General features: G+C 36.1%; 1 protein-coding gene across 13 annotated transcripts in view; it reads left to right on the top strand.

Moving 5' to 3' along the window:
* KDM6A (lysine demethylase 6A) overlaps positions 1-17793 on the top strand; it is a 234202-nt gene that overhangs the window by 67909 nt on the left and 148500 nt on the right. For all 13 annotated transcript variants that reach the window (XM_003783789.2, XM_003783787.2, XM_023509757.1 and 10 more), the window contains one exon: positions 4453-4561. In XM_003783789.2, coding sequence (XP_003783837.1) covers positions 4453-4561 — 109 coding nt within the window. The remainder of the gene's footprint in view (positions 1-4452; positions 4562-17793) is intronic.

Genomic DNA, 17793 nt, shown 5'->3' with positions numbered 1-17793 from the left:
GAGACTCGCTTGAGCCCAGGAGTTGGAGGTTGCTGTGAGCGTGATGCCATGGCACTCTACCCAGGGGGATAGCTTGAGGCTCTGTCTAAAAAAAAAATGCAGCTTGTAATAGTATCCAAAATAGGAAGTCTCCTTTCCAGCTCCCACTAAAATAACTTAGTAATATGTATCCTTTAATTCTTTGCATTGATACGTATGAATCAAAGATGGCCTGTTTAATTTCTGGCATGGTTAATTTTTCCTATTTTCTAATTTTACTTAATTAAACAATGTTTGTAAGTTATACCCATTTATTGGTCTGATATCTGGAGCTACCCAAAGTACAGTGATAGATTTTTATTGTAAGTAAAACTATGGCATCCTGGATGATTCTTCTCATTTAAACTCAGTCAAGATAATTTCCATATGATAGTTTCCACATCCTTTGCCAAACTTGTTACTCTCTTTATGTTATCACCTGCTAAAATGTATTACTCAGAACTGATAATAATATTAAACGTCTGGTCAGACCAGACCTTGGTGAACTAATTATTGCTTTTGATGTGTATAATATACTTTATTAATTTGGTCTATGAATACTTTTAAAATAGCTATGTTTCATGGATGACACATTGCCTGGTAGTGCTTAAATCAAATCCCTTAATCTGTTTTAAGTAGTAGTTTTCTATTATATTCAGCCTAAATGGTTCAGTTCATTTCAAACCATTGAGGTATTTAAATCTACATTTTTTCAACCATTTGTATATTGCCTAACTACTTCAATTAATCTCCTAAATTAAAAGAACTATTTGTTTAAAAGTTGCCTATATTTAGCAGTTCTAAAATGTAGATAGTTTTAGTGATGCATTGATCAAGTTCATTATAAAAGATTAATACTGAACATTAAAAAATTATATGGCTGTGTTAATGAGCTCTTTCAAAGTTTAGAAATAGAAGGTAATGGTAATGTTACTATTCTGGGATAACTGATTTTTTTAAGTAATAAAGATAAAGCAGATACTAAGCACAAATTATATTGAGCATTGTAGAAATTGGCTCTATAATAGGAGGAAGACATCTAAACTTTCTGTCTACCTAGGAATATCTTAGTTTACTTTTCCTGTGTTTAGTAATTGATGATGAACTTTTAATTTTTTTTTTTTTTTTGAGACAGAGCCTCAAGCTGTCCCCCTGGGTAGAGTGCCGTGGCATTACAGCTCACAGCAACCTCCAACTCCTGGGCTCAAGCGAGTCTCCTGCCTCCGCCTCCCAAGTAGCTGGGACCACAGGCGCCCACCACAACGCCCGGCTATGAACTTTTAATTTTTCTATGTTTTTTTCTGGTAGTTGGTAAAGGTTATAGAGGTGTAAGCCACCAGTTATAAAAAAATTATAGTATATAACTAATTTTTGTGGAGGTAGTTGCTCATTGCCCATTTTAAGATACTCCATTTTTATAGGCTTTTCATTTGTAAACATAAGAAATTTCCTTTCCTAATATTTAGCATATATGAGTAGGTTGAATATTTTACTTGTTTTTAAGCTTTAAAAGTTATGTAGATCTGCACTATCTAACTTGGTACTTATTAGATGTATGTTTATTTAAATATAAATAAATGTTAAAATTAAAAAGTTCAGTTACTTCATTGCACTAGCCATGGTTCAAGTGCATAATAGCCACACATGTCCCCTGGCTACTATATTGAACAGTGCAAATTATTGTAGAAATTGCTTTATTGATTGATGCTGACTAGTAACAAATGATTTTTATTCAAATTTCTTACCATACTTACAGCAAAGGTATAAAATGAGCCCTAGAGGAAAGCATAATAATTCTTCCATGTTCTTTTTTTTTTTTTTTTTAAGATACAGAGTCTCACTTTATTGCCCTCGGTAGACTGCTGTGGCAGTGTCACAGCTCACAGCAACCTCGAACTCCTGGGCTTAGGTGATTCTCTTGCCTCAGACTCCTGAGTAGCTGGGACTATAGATGCTTGCCACAATGCCTGGCTATTTTTTTGTTGCTGTTTGGCCGGGGCAGTGTTTGAACCTGCCACCCTCGGTATATGGGGCTGGCGCCCTACTCACTGAGCCACAGATGCCACCCAATTCTTCTATGATTTTTATAAGAGGAGAAATGGTATAGATTAATTATGAAAAATCTAAAAAATATGGAGAAATAAAATAAATGAAATAAAAAGAATTTCTATATGGTTAAACTACAGACTTTTCTGTTTTTAATGTTTGTTTTATATTCTTATTCTTTTCTTTGCAGTTGTATACAAACACTATATTGAACGATTTTACTAGTGTATATTTAAAATTGAAAAAAGCAAGAATATGAAAGTAATCTTTTTAACTAGAAATATTTTTATTTTATAGAAGTTTAAATGAATACTGTTCTAAATCTAAATAATAATTATGTATCTTCTATGATTATTACTTGCCTTTCAACTGAAGATGTTATAAAGACCAGGTGTTTCATTCTAGAATATTGTATGAGTTAGGAGTATTGAACATTATCCCAAGTTATTTATTTTCCTTAATATTTGGCTATTTCTAATATCAGAATTACCTTAAACACTTTACATAAATTCATGAAGTTTCACTGTGAAATGGCGACACAATGTGCTTAGAAACTTTATTCTGTCTTCTTGTTCATTTTCACATCGTGTGATATTTTGGCTCTGTTAGCATGATCTTTGACCACCAAGATTAGTTTGTTAGGTGCATGGTAGCTTTATGGGAAAATTATTGAGAATTTGATAACCCTGAGTTTATGGGAAGGTGAATTTAAAATTCACCCATTCTGGTTTTTACCTGGTGTTATGCTTCATGATGATCAGTTATATGTAATATTAATTTTATAGCAAATGAAATGGCAAATATGTAATATTTATATGTAATATTTTGTGGGAAATGGAAGATTGGCAACTGATGATCATGGTAGTGGCATCCAGGGTGATGAGAGAAAGTATAGGATGTTGGATTCTTTTTTATTTAAATTGTTAAAGAAATTTTTTGTGTGTTTGTCTTTTGAATTCTTTTTACTAGAAAAACATACTTGCTTATAAATTTAACATTAGCCATAAGAAGCTATCAGAAAGGAGTAGGAAATATTTCTAAATATCTAAGAGTTTAAAAAAAGACAATCACTATTTTAATGAGTGCTTTATTTACAATGCTATTATTAGTGTTAGAAAGTCATTTATATAACATTAAGAATTGTTATAATGTAGCTTAATAATTTCATGAATTTCTCTGATAATAAAGCATTGTCACAAATTGTATTTTTGTACTCTAACCATCTGCCCAATAAGAATTATATATAACTTAAATGAAGAGGATATTGAAATTTATACTTCCAAATAATAGTAATTTCTGAGACTTCAGTGTAGCATTCAGACTCTTTTAATTATAGGGAAACAAAATGATTACTTTTCAGTGATTGTGATTTGGTACATATGCATATTTTAGAGAGCTAAGAGTAGAATAGGAACTGAAGACAGTTCTTTTATGAATCTTAGACTTTAGGTATAGTAGAATCAACCCAGAATTTGCCTTGTTTAGGGTGGGTTATCCAAACTTATTGAGTATTTATGTGTGTACTTTGGGTAGTAAATTTTAGGATATACATTTTGAAATTCTATGTAAGGCTCTGTATTGCATAGGAGAGGAAAAACGAAGGCATTCTAAGTGGATACTCTGTCCCATCTTAAACCCCCCCCTTTTATTATACCAGCAGAGCTCTTGAAATGGTAGTGAGAAGAGTTTTTGATGATAAGCTAAAGGGAATTCCTTGCTTTGTGGGCACCAAACCTGGGAGTATTCCTAGTAATGTACCCAGAAATTTTTTTTTTCCCTTCGGGGAAGGAAATGTGAGAGTGAATCAATATGCTTGTATTGGAGGGGAGGTAAGGTTTAGGAATAGAGTTGGTATGTTTGAAGTATATCATGAGAAGAGAATTGAGAGGTAGTTTGTGTAGTTTAAAATTGATAGAGGTTCTAGCAAAAAGTAACTATTCAATATAAAGGATAACTATTCTTACTTCTACACAGTCTATGAATTCTGACACAATTCAATAAAGCTCTTCCCACATGTGAGAAAGATGGATATTATTTGTGTTGGAGAGCAGTTTTGTTATATCAATAGGGACCATAGTAATAGTTTAGATTTGCAATTTATGATTAAAGTTATCAGAGTGTTCCTGCATTATCTTATTTGGCAAGTATTGTTTCCATTTTATAGATGAGAAAAGCACTTATGTCATAACTAGTGGGTCTTTTAGTAAATACTTAGGGAAGCTGTTCCTTCCGAAGGATGCTGGACTGAATAATTTTGAGAGAGAAGTAAAATTTTCAGTGTTGATTTCTTAGCGTGATTGAATGGTAAATATATATACATTAGCTCAAGGAGGAAATGCATTTATAGTTTTATTTTTTTCTCAAATATTTGTATTTTTTTATTTCTAGGCTGTTCGCTGCTATGAATCTCTAATCTTAAAAGCTGAAGGAAAAGTGGAGTCTGATTTCTTTTGTCAATTAGGTCACTTCAACCTCTTATTGGAAGATTATCCAAAAGGTAATTGTTTTCTTGTTAATTATTGTTTGATTTATATATGTATTTAATTGTAATTATTTGTACTCTATGAAGGATACTACCATATTCACTTCTAAGAAATTGTAAGCTCATGAACATAATAAACAATGATAAAGAAAAGTGGAGTAGCTAGAAATGGAAAAATGTCATGTAGCTCCATGCAGACCATCAATAAGTTAATCATTCAGTAAAACTAAAAACCACCTACATGTGCAATGCAGTTTTGTTTGCCTTGGGAAAATTCCTACTGTAAAGGCCCTCCCATACTAGAAAGTGAGTCAGTTTGATGTAGGTATGTGTACATTGGTGGGCACTTTGTTTTGTTTTGTTTTTCTTTTTCTTTTTTTTTCTTTTTTTAATTTCAGGTTAATGTGAGAGTCCAAGCAAGTAATTTACATTATTTGCCTTTGTTAGGTAGAGTCTCTCTTGTAGTTGTGTTCTGCACACAAGAGGTCTGCCATATACCCTTACATTGTGCCCATCAAGTGGGAGCACGTGTAGGCATTTTGGAAAGATAATACAAACTCAGCCATTTTTATTTTTTTCTTGGCTAAAACCATTTCCACTTTACCTAGAAAATATTTGAATGAAAATCTAATCTGTAGCCATATTATTGTAAAGGTAAGTAATACAGAGAGATGACAACACATGAGCTTGAGCCTTGAATAAAACCAGTTTTTTATTCATTTGAAATTTTTCCATTAAGGAATAAGTGGGTCAAATAACCAAAGGTAGTCAGTCCCTAAAGATGTGCCCTTTTTGTGCTACTAAACGCCTGACTTTAAACCCTTATCAGGAAGTTAAAAGCATCCCCAAATTTAACCCCTACTTCAATACCAAAGGAAAAATCCACACTAATGGAAAACTGTTCTTAAAAAGCAAGAACATTTTAAGACCTTTTGATGTTAGTAAACAGACATTTTGATGTGGAGTGGATGAAAGTGTTATGCTTGTTTTCAACAAGTATGTTTAGTTGACAAAACACCCAGCAAATAATATTAGGGCTAGAATCCAGGACTGTTGGTATTTCATGTTGATGTTTATTATGCTGTTAGGTCAAGTGAACATTTTCCTAATGAATATGCAGTTTTAGTTAGAGGCAAGTATACTTTGTGCAGTTTGAAGTTATCCTTATTTCCCAACTCACCTGTTATTCACAGTTGCATCACTTTTACCATTATGTAAATATTTCTGAGTTTCTGTTTTTTAATCTGTTCAAAGGGGGAAGGAACTGGTGGATGACATCTTATGATTTTTGAGATTATGTGACACTGTTTAGTACTTAGCAAAATTGATTCCATTCAACAGAATAATGAGTGTTAACAATTAATACCCCTTAGTTATTTTCAGTTTAATTAAGACTGGTAACATAATTAAAGAAACACATACAGGCATATTCCAGAGATATTGTGGGGTTTAGTCCTATACTACTGCAATAAAGCAAATACTGTAGTAAAGAGTCATTGATTTTTTTTTTGTTTGTTTCCTGCTGCATGTAGTAATATATAAAAGTTATGTTTACACTATATTGTAGTCCATTAAGTGTGTAGTAGCATTATGTCTAAAAAAACAAACATAATATGCCTTAATTCGAAAGTACTTTATTGCTTACAAAAATGCTAGCAATCACCTGAACTTTCAGTAAGTTGTAATCTTGCTGATAGAGAGCCTTGTCTGCCCAAGATGTTGAAAGCTGCTGACTACTCAGGGTGGTGGTTGATGGGGGTAGTTGTGGCAGTTTCTTCAAATAAAAACAATGAATTTAGCCCCATCAATTGACTCTTCCTTTCATGAAAGATTTCTTTCTCTGGAGCATGTGATGCTGTTAGAAAAGTGGTCTACCTACTGTAGAACTTCTTTCAAAATGGCGAGTCAGTCCTCTCAAACCCTGTTGTTGCTTTATCAAATAACTTATTGTAATATTTCATATTTGTAATACGAATCCTTTGTTGTCATTTCAAAAGTGTTCACAGCATCTTCCTCAGGAGTAGATTCCATCTCAAGAAACTACTTTCTCTGTTCATCTGTAAGCAGCTCCTCATCCATTTAGTTTTTATCATGAGATTGGAGTAATTCAGCTGCATCTTCAGGTTCCTCTAGTTCAGTGGTTCCTAATGCTGCGGCCCTTTAAAACAGTTCCTATGGGTCGCGATTCACAAGTTGAGAACCGCTGCTCTAGTTCTTGTTCTTTTGCTGTTTTCACAACATCTGTGGTACTTCCTTCCAATTCATTTAGTCTTCAAACACTCAAAAGAGTCATTCATGAGGGTCAGAATCAGCTTCTTTGAAACTTGTGTTAATGTTGGTATTTTGGCTTCCTCCTGTGAAATCATAAATGTTCTTTTTTTTTTTTTTGAGACAAGAATCTCACTGTGTCACCCTCAGTGGAGTGCTGTGGTGTCACAGCTCACAGCAACCTCCAACTCTTGGGCTTAAGCAAGTCTCTTGCTTCAGCCTCCCAGGAAGCTGGGGCTACAGGTGCCTGCCACAAATGCCTAGCTATTTTTTGGTTGTAGTTGTCATTGTTGTTTCACTGGCCCAGGCCGGTTCAAACCCATCACCCTTGGTACATGCGGCTGGCGCCATAACCACTGTGCTATAGGTGCTGAGCCACAAGTGTTCTTAATAGTATAGAGCAGTGGTTCTCAACTTTCCTAATGTTGCAACCCTTTAATAGAGTTCCTATGGGTCGCGACCCACAGGTTGAGAACTGCTGGTATAGAGAATGGTGAATCCTTCCCAAAAGGTTTTCAGTTTACTTTGCCTAGATCCTTGAGAGGAATCGCTATCTATGGCAGCTATAGCCTTATGAAATGTATTTTTTAAATAATAAGACTTGAAATTCAAAATTACTCCTTTGTCCATGGGCTGCAGAACATAACATTAGCAGGCATGACAACATTAATCTCCTTATACATCTTCATAAGAACTCTTGGGTGTCCACACACGTGGATTTTCAAAGAACAGTAATGTATTGAGTTTTTTTTTTTCCTGAGTGGTAAGTCTCAACAGTGGGGTTAAAATATTCAGTAAACTATTCTGCAAACAGAGGTGCTGTCATCCAGCCTTTGTTATTCCATTTATAGAGCACAGGCAGAGTGGATTTAGCATAATTCTTAAGGGTCCTAGGATTTTTCAAATGGTAAATGAGCATTGGCTTCAACCTTACACTTCTGTGTTATAGAGATGGCTTCCTTCCTTAAACCTTGTGAACCAATCACTGAAAAGATGTGTCCCAAAACCTATCTACTATTATATAATATATATAAATGGGCTGTTGATAGATAGGCATTAGCTTGGTTAATTTTTTTTTTTTTCCCTGAAACAGTCTCCCTGTGACCACCCTCGGTAGAGTGCTGTGGTGTCATAGTTGATAGCAACCTCAAACTCTTGGGCTCAAGTGATCCTCCTGCCTCAGCTTATTGAGTAGCTGAGACTACAAGTGCCTACCACAATGCCTGGCTACATATATATATATATATATATACACACACACACACACACACACACACACACACACACACACACATATTTTATTTTTTTAAATAGACCGGCCGGGGAGGGGGGTCTCACTCTTGCTCAGGCTGGTCTCTAACCCGTGAGCTCAGGCAATACACCCGCCTGGGCCTCACAGAGTGCTAGGATTACAGACATGAGCCAATGTGCCTGGCCAGCTTGTTTAATTTTTTTTTGTTGTTGTTTGTTTGTTTTTGTGACAGAGTCTCACTATATCCCCCTCAGTAGAGTGCTATGGCATCACAACTCACAGCAACCTCAAACTCTTAAGCTCAAGCAGTTCTCTTGCCTCTGCCTCCCAAGTAGCTGGGACTACATGCACCCACTACAATGCCCGGCTGTTTTTTTGTTATTGTTGTCATTGGTGTTCAGCAGGCCCAGTCTGGGTTTGAACCCAGCAGCCCCGGTGCTTGTGGCAGACACCCTAACCACTGGGCTACAGGCACTGAGACAGCTTGGTTAATTTATAATAGGAAGAAGAGGAGGAAGAGAATGCATTACAGAGGTATGCAAGTGTATTTTGGTATATTTTAATATTTCAAGCAGGTGACTTCTATTTCTTAGGTAGGAGGTGCAGCTTATTTATCTTTTAAATCCTCTTAGAGGCTTTTTGGACTACATTTCCACTGCTAAAAATTTGTCATTAAAATAATAAGTAGGGTGGTGCCTATGGCTCAGTGAATAGGGTACTGGCCCCATATACGGAGGATGGCGGGTTTGAACCTGGCCCCAGCCAAACTGCAATAAAAAAAAAAAAATAGCCGGTCTTGTGGCAGGCACCTGTAGTCCCAGATACTCAGGAGGCTGAGGCAAGAGAATCACCTAAGCCCAGGAGCTAGAGGTTGCTGTGAACTGTGATGCCACGGCACTCTACCAAAGGGCGACAAAGTGAGACTCTGTCTCTAAAAAAAATAATAAGATAATAAGTATTGAATTATTTCTATTCATTCTCTCCACCATCCTTCTTCAAGTCCACAACTATGGTAGAACTAGTCTCTAATAGCACTTCCCTGCTTTCTTCTAAAACACACTCAAGCCATCACCAATTTATATAGGCATTTGTTTACCTCAGGCTGATTTTTTTTTTTTTCTTTCTCTCTTTAGAAATCAGTACAGGATAAGAGAACTGCCTCAGGCAGTTAGACATTTATTTTTAAAGAACACATTATATATAAACCACAACTTTCTAGGAATAAATATAAACCATATGATGAACATGTACCATTCTGTGAGTAATCTGCTCAGGCACATGTATATAGAGATTTATTGGCCGTGTTACTCTGAAGATAATCCTTTAATTATTTGCCTTGATTCATCCCCATCTTTTTTGTATAGAGTTTTCTGAGCTCAGGGTTTCTCTGAGGCTTATAAATATACTGCTTTTACTTCTGCAGTAGAAAATGATAGCATCTGTTTTGTGTACATTTTGGACTGTGGTTATTTCTACCCTTATTCATCATACTGATCTCATGTGCTTCCTGTCCTACAGGAATTTCTAAAAATTTGTGGTTTGCAGATGGTATGGTGTGGTTATTATTACTGTTATGGATTTATTCATTAAACATCTTTCACCATTTCAGGTGAGTTTGAGGCAGAAGGCAAAAAAGATTTATAAAACTATTTTCTTGACCTTTTTGGTTGGTAATATGAACAGAGACCGTAAAACAGTTCCTGTCACTTGACTTGGTCATGTTGCTTCTAGGAATTTATCATAATTGGATAGGAGATTGTGGGAGGATAGGGGCTCAATGCACTTGGACCATTGTGTTATGTTGTATTCCTCTGGATGGAGTGTAGCACACAGGATGTTTGGTATGGAGTTCCCTTTAGGATCAGCAGCTTTGGAAGATAGAAGGTGGAACCAGACAGGATTAGACAGAGGTAGAAAATAAGCTGTAAAAGCTTTGGCCAACTTCATGGGGGAACTCTGGAGCTAGAATGGCTATTGGGAGCTGTTAACGTTGGGTCTAGGTGGCCAGGCCTTTGTACCCCAATATATTTAAGATATATTCCTCCAGTGTTTTCAGAATTGTATGTGGGTCAGTCTGGGAAGGAATGTGACTTTCGATAAGGTGGCTCTCTGCTGCACCTGAGGCAGCTTCTTTAAAAGCTCATAGTTAGAGGCTATCAGCAGGCAAGCCTCCCAACAATTCTTCCTTTTAAGTGGGATTTGAGTGGTTCTTTACATTGTCTACTTTTCCCTCCTTTCTCCTCCTAACTTCAAAGCTCTAACGCATTAACCTCTGCTGTACCAAACAGCTAATGAGGCTGTCAAACAGAATACCTTAAGTCATTGAGAAGCAGTGATTTCTCTTCTTTGGGTTGGAGGACAACCTGAGATAGACAACTCTGGACTGAAGAACAAACAGATATTTACACCAATATATGTGATGAATCTTAGCAGTTTAGTTAATATAAAATATGTGTAAATGTCTTTAAATATGTTTGTAAATTATAGAAGAGAGTCACTTAGTTAAATCGCATAGAAAGTCAAGTAGCAAATTGCTTCAAAGTACACAGCAGAATTATAAAAAAGCTAGAAATTATGAGGTGAGAGACTTGGGGGATAATAAGGATTTCCAAAGAAAAACAATTAGTTGGATGAGTATAATAATCATTCCTGATATTAGTATGAGAACCTTGAGCCTGAAAAGTAGTTTATTCACATTTCTTTGTGAGCTGGATGTTTTCTTTTTTTTTCTTTCTTTCTTTCCTTTTTTTTTTTTTTTTTTTTTGATGCTTTCTTAATTACAAGTTCCCTGAAATTCTAGCCAGTGATACAGATTTTTCTCCTCTTTCCTTTTTTAAGTAGTTGGTCAGGTCATGTGTTACATTGTTTTTTACTTTTGGGCAAAGTAGACTTTGGTTGTTTGAATTTCTAAGGAAGTATAGATGGCTAGGCAAGTTTTACATGTCAAGAGTTGCTAATGTGGAAATGTCTTAAGCCAGAGTTTAGTGAGCTAGCTTGCTTTCTTTTTGTCTTTCTTGGGTCAAATGACAGTATCATTTATAGTGGAAGAACATGCAATGCTTATTTTCCAATCATAGATCTTGAGTTTATCTTCTCCAAAATTACTAATTTTTTGGATCCATGTTCTGTAATCATGGGATGTCCAATCTGCCGCCCACAGGCGACATGCTGCCCAGGATTGCTATGAATGAGGTTCAACACAAATTTGTAAACTTAACTTAAAACATTATGAGTTTTTTTTGTGATTTTTTTTTTTTTTTGATGGAACTTGATTGTGGGGTTCTTGAGCTTGAATTTTGTAGATGATGATGTTATGTTGCAGTGTCACATAAAACAAACATATGTATGCTCTTGCTATTTGTCCACACATGGGTTCAGTTTTACAATGGTGTGTGGCTTCAATTGTGTTATCTTCCAAACATAGATGATTGAATTGATGCCATCAGGCGTTACACATGCCGATGGTGACTTGGTGAGGCAGAGATTATCGATGATATTTCAACCTACTCTTGCAACATTAGGTGTTTAATATCATTTAGAAGTCAGTTAAGTATTCTTATTTGATTATTAAGGGTACTTCCACAACTTTGTGGCTCCTCAAACATTGCCTACCTGGCTTTTTGATGGGCCCTGCCTCATCCTGTATCAGCAACCAAGATGGGAAAGGGTCCAAACTTTGCTTTCTGTTTTCCGTGAATTAATTTTCATAGTAAAAGTAAATATAGTCCCTTATCTTTTATTACTTTTTAAACCCCAGCATGGCTTTTACAACAACATCTTAAGACAGAACCCCCCAAAAGAAAAATTACAGATAAAGGAAGATTGTTCAGTGAAAAGTAGACAGATGACTACTTTTTTGTCAAGACAAATAAAAATAATAAGGCATCATGCTTAATTTGTAGGAAATTTGTGCAGATTTTCAAAGACTATAATTTTAAAAGGCATTATATGTAAAAATGTGCTGCCAAATTTGATGCATATGAAGGCTTGTGTCTTAAGAGCAAAATAGTGAAATTGAAGAAAAGTCTATCTTCTCAACAAAATATTTAAAAAAAAATTGCAACTCAGGGTGGCGCCTGTGGCTCAAGGAGTAGGGTGCCGGCCCCATATACCAGAGGTGGTGGGTTCAAACTTGGCCCTGCCCCCCATGACCCCCCCCAAAAACTGCAAAAAAAATTGCAACTCAGATAATTTTCCATTGTAAAACTGGTTATGTGATAGCATATTTAATAACAAAGAAATCAAGACCATTTACTGATGGTGAGTTTATTATGCAATGGTATAGAAAACATGGCAGATACAGTTTGCCTGGAATAAAGGGGAATATTTCTAAAATCAGTTTGTTTTTATCATATTTTAGTCAGATAAATTGAAGAAATTGGAAAATCTATCAAAAGAAGATGGGAAAGTAAAGATGCTTATTTTAAATTTTATGCTTTGGTGATGGATGACCGCACCGATGCTACAGATACAGCTCAACTTGCCCTTTTTTTTTCTGTTGAGACAGAGTTCCACCCTATGCCCTGAGCAGAGTGCAGTGGCGTCCGAGTCTCACTGCAACCTCAGACTTGGTCTGTGGGCATCCTGCTGCCTCAACCTCTGAAGCCACTGAAATTACAGGCGCTCCCTGCGGCTCCTAGCTGGGTTTTTCTTTTTCTCTTTCTTTCTTTTCTTTCCTTTCTTTCCTTTCTTTCCTTCCTTTCCTTCCTTTCCTTCCTTCCTTTCCCTCCCTCCCTCCCTCCCTCCCTTCCTTCCTTCCTTCCTTTTCTTTCTCTCTCTCTTTCTCTCTCTCTCTCCCTTTTCCTCTCTTCCCCTCCCCTCCCCTCCCCTCCCCTCCCCCTTTTTTCCTTTCGTAGGAGTCTCACTCTTGCTCAGGCAAATCTTGAACTCCTGAGCTCAAGCAGTTCTCTCTCCTCAGCGTGCCACAGTGCTGGGATTACAGACGTGAGCTACCGCACCCAGCTTAACTTGCCATTTTTATTAGAGGTATTGATGGTGAATATCATGTCACAGAAGAAATGGTTTCTTTAGTGTTGTTAAAAGACACAACTAAATCAAGAGATTTATAGGAAGCAGTAAAAAATGTTAAAGCAATTGTCTTTGTCTATTGTGTACATATCTGGTATAGTTACTGATGGTACTCTGGCTATGGTAGGTAAGTAAGAGAGACTTGTGATATTAATGGAAGATAATTTAATTGCAGCCCCAAACTCATGTTTGATGAAAGTATTATTGCATAGGACATCAAGAAAATTTACGTGCAAATGCTTTCAAAATGGATAATGTCATGCACATAGTCATGAAGACTGAATTTCATAAGGGCCAAGGGATTGAATCATTGCCAGTTTCAGGAATTCCTTAAAAGTATCGATGCTGACTATGATGGCTTGATTTACTGTTCAGAAGATGCCTATGTGGAGGGCAGATGTTGAAAAGATATTGTGATTTGTGACATGTTATCAAGTATCAAGTCATTTATGGTATCAAAAACCAAATTTGTGCCAGAACTTTGTGATGAAAACTAGCTTGTAGATTTTAGAATTTTTAGTGGATTTAACCTCTCCTTTAAGTGAGCTAAACATGCACCTTCAAGATGACTACCAACTTAATCAATATAATGTTTCAAACCATAACAGCATTCCAAATGAAATTGAAATTATGGCAAGCTCAAATTAAGACAAATAGTTTTATGCATTTTGACCCGTTGGCTAAACACAGTCCTGTGAATAATGAAAAATATGTAGGCTTGCTTTTCAGTTTGGTACTGAAAGCAGATTTCAAGGTTTCCAGGAAAATAAACAATGTTTTGGTGCATTTACAACTCCATTTTCAGTTGACATAAATTTGTTACCTGCCAATGAATGCATACAGCTGCAATCTGATGTTCAACTTAAAGAAAAATTTGGTATGTCTCTTTATTGGACTTTTACAGTCCTATCTTCCCAGGGACAAATACTCCTCACTTCACAATCACGCCTTTTTTGACGTCATTTCTTTTGGCAGCACTGATATTTGCAAGCAACTATTTTCAAGAATGAAGCACGTTAAGAGTAAAATTAGAACCAAAATATCTTATGAGCACTTTGAGAACTCATTGAGAATTACAACTACTTCCATTGAACCAGATATTGATGCATTAGTTTCTCAAATACAATGTCAAATATACCACTAGTTTTATGTTGCCCACTTTTCTTTTACCTTTATAATAAAAAATATCAAAAACAAAGACATTTTATTACTTAGATGTGTGCATTTTCTATGTTAGTGATCACAAACATGAGACCTGCTTGATGATCTTAAGAGACTCTCTGAATGGGCACTGTATAATTAGGATTATTATGTAAGAACTTTCTTGGCGTATCTGTGGCATCACATATCACTGAAATTATGCATGGACCTTTTTTGGGGTGCTCATTATCTTTTATTAGTGTTTGTGTCTTTAACAGGTGGCCCAAGACACAATTCCTCCTCTTATGTGGCCCAGAGAAGCCAAGAAGGTTAGACACTCCTGGGTTATACACATCCCAGCATGTCCAAATAAATGATTTTCCTCATTCTCTGTTAAGGGCTTGAGAAAAATCTAGTTACAGTAGTGTAGGAATTTTTTTTTAAATGGATAGGTAACTTGAAGATTAGAAATCAAGACTGGTGCTTTGATTAAAAGGATTATCACTAGAGAGACTCTGCTGATGGGTACTTGTATAACCATTAGAGTTTCCACAATTTATTTGGATTAAGAAACATAAAATATATTAAGATCTTTCTTGAAATGCTAAGCCTAATGGGAGTAGAGTATAATTGGCAATAAAATGTGTAAATGAGGCTGGGTAGTGGCTCATGTTTGTAATCCTAACACTCAGGAAGTCCAACGCAGGAGGATTGCTTGAGCTCAGGGGTTCCATACCATCCTGAGCAAGAGCAAGACCTCCATCTGTACTAAAATAGAAAAATTAGCCCAGCGTTGTAGCAGGCACCTACAGTCCCAGCTACTTCGGGGCCTAAGGCATGAGGATCTCTTAAGCCCAAGAGTTCAAGGTTGCTGGGAGCTATGATGACCACGTGACAACCCCAGGGTGACAAAGTGAGAGAGACTCTGTTTCCCCCCCCCCCAAAAAAAAGCATAAATGAGTGGAAAGATAACAAATGCTCATGGAAGAAAAGACTCAATTATAAATCTGTGTCTGTAGTTTGGAGTATCAACTCTGTGACTTTTGAATTTCAGGGTTCATATTTGTTTCTTAGTTCTCAATATTGTTTTATGGGTGCTGTGTTTTTCCAACTGATATCACATGGTCTTCTTATGCATCAGTTTTCAGCGACTTTGGAAGACATCATACTGTCTCTTTAAAGACTTCCCAGTTCTAAAAGAGAATTTTATGAAGCCAAGTGTTATATATTATTAACTATTGAAAGTATAACCTCTAAATTTGTTGAAATTATATAATGTTAAAAGGGCAGGCCCCAGTTTTGGTACAGTGACTGTACAAAATTGTCAGTGGCCTAGGCTTTCTTCTGTTGGTTAGGATGATACTAGGCACAGATATCAAAAACCTGATTGTAACCTAAACAATTAGGAAATGTTTCACCCCAGACAGTTAGATGTTTATATGTGGGTGGTATGTAGGCATAATTTGAAGTCTAGAAGGGTCCAGGTTCTTTTTTGTTTTCTATGCTATCTTCTGTGGGCTTCACCTGAATTAAGAGTTCTCTTGTGGTACAGTTGGTGGTACATACTTTCTTTCCTATCTATCGGTAGGAAGAGAGCCTTTCTCGTAACTGTCATTTATAAATCAGTGCTGATAATCCAACTTGAGGTCATATGTTTGGACTCAAACAATCACTGAGATTGCCAGGAATATGATACCCTTTCAAATTAATCACGAGAGTTGGGAGTGGGGTTAGAAACAGATACAGGAATGTGAGTCATGCTACTCAATATTGAAACTCTTGTTTGACTATTCTGTTACAATTACTTTGATAATATAGTTAGCTTTCCTTATTACAAGACTTTTTGTTTTTTTGAGATAGTCTCAGTCACCCTTGGTAGAGTGCTGTGGGGTCATAGCTCACAACAACCTCAAACTCTTGAGCTCAAGCGATTCTCTTGCCTCAGCCTCCAAAGTAGCTAGGACTACAGGTGCCCACCACAATGTCTGACTATTTTTTTTAGAGATGGGGTCTCCCTCTTGCTCAGGCTGGTCTTAAACTACTCAGGGTAATCCACTCTCCAGGGCCTAACAGAGGGCTGGGATTATAGGCGTGAGCCACCTCGTCTGGCCTACAAGACAATTAATGACCTTAAGAGGTAGCTACACTCATGGGTGAAGAACTAGGAAACAGGAGATGGCTTAAAACCAACTCTTTATAACTGGAAGTATTACTTATAGTCTAATATCCTTGCAGTGATAGTTGGTTAGCATCATCTTTATGCAAAAAGGTGAACATTATTCAAATGTAAAAGTTACTTGTTCAGATATGTGATGATGTTTTGGGTAATGCTTCTATACTTTGAACATCTTCAGAATGTTCTTTTTATGGTATTTATATTGTGACTACCAGTAAACAGTGTGAAAACATTACATGTGGGGTTTTAGAAAATGTTAATTTCCATTTTTTGGTTAATATTTAGTGTCTCATCTAATTAGGAGATGATTTATTTACTATGTTGTTGCAGAGTCAACTTGGTCACTAGTGAGTTAACATTGTAGCCTGTTTCAAACATTTTTTTGCCAGTTTTCGGATCCTTAATGCTTTTTTCCCCTTTATTGAGCAGTGTATTATATATAAGGAGATTGTTTAAAACAGTATTTTTTCACCTTTTTCATCTCATGGCACACTTGAACCTATAGTTAAACTTCCTTGTCACACTTAAATTGTGTTGATCAAAAAAAGATTAAAAAAAAGAATATACTTACTGTGCTTTGAACTTCCTTCAAGAATAATTAATGATCTTTAAACATTTTCACAGCACACCTAAGATCCTCTCACGGCACACTAGTGCTGTGGCATACTGGTTGAAAATCACTGGTCTAAAAATATATGTATGTTTAAGGAGGATTATAGTTGACGCTGTCTACCTGCCATACAGGTTAAGAAACAGAATGATACTGATACCTTTAGACTTGTTCTTTCTAATTGTATTCTCCTCTCTTTCTCCATAGGTGTAACCCTATGTCTGACTGTGATGTTCAGTTAGTTTCCTTGCTTTTTCTCTTTTCTTCTTTCCTTTTTCTTTTTTTAGAACCACTGATAAATGTATCCCTCAATAAGATACTGTTTAGTTTTAAAAAATGGAGTAGCAAGTGCAAATATAGCTATGTAAGGAAAAGGCCAAATTGTTATTATTAGAGGAGACTTTCAGGAGGAGTAAAACAAGTAAACGAGATTCAGGGTAATAGTTTGGCTTCTGATTACTCAAAAGTTCACAGTAGCCTCTTTTGGGGAAGGTAGTAGGCCAGGGCATGTGTGAATCCTGGCAAACATAATACAAGACTGACAAGACTTGTTAGAACACCTGACAAGACTAATATGGACCAGGTGCTAGGATATCCATCAGGAATATGATGAAAGAGAGTGGATTTTTCAAAAGTAGTTCAATTCAGGACATTTAACACTTCTGGGTGATAAAATGAGAGCCTTCACACTATGTATTCTCACACTATAGAATGTAGAAGAGAGAATAGGAACTTGATCAGAACATGGTCAAGAAAAAGCCAAGTCCATATAA

Source organism: Otolemur garnettii, unplaced genomic scaffold (genome assembly GCF_000181295.1).
Source record: "Otolemur garnettii isolate 467f Iridium unplaced genomic scaffold, OtoGar3 scaffold00009, whole genome shotgun sequence".
Lineage (NCBI taxonomy): Eukaryota > Metazoa > Chordata > Mammalia > Primates > Galagidae > Otolemur > Otolemur garnettii.
Note: the sequence above shows the minus strand (reverse complement) of the source record. Positions and strands in the feature narration are given on the sequence as shown.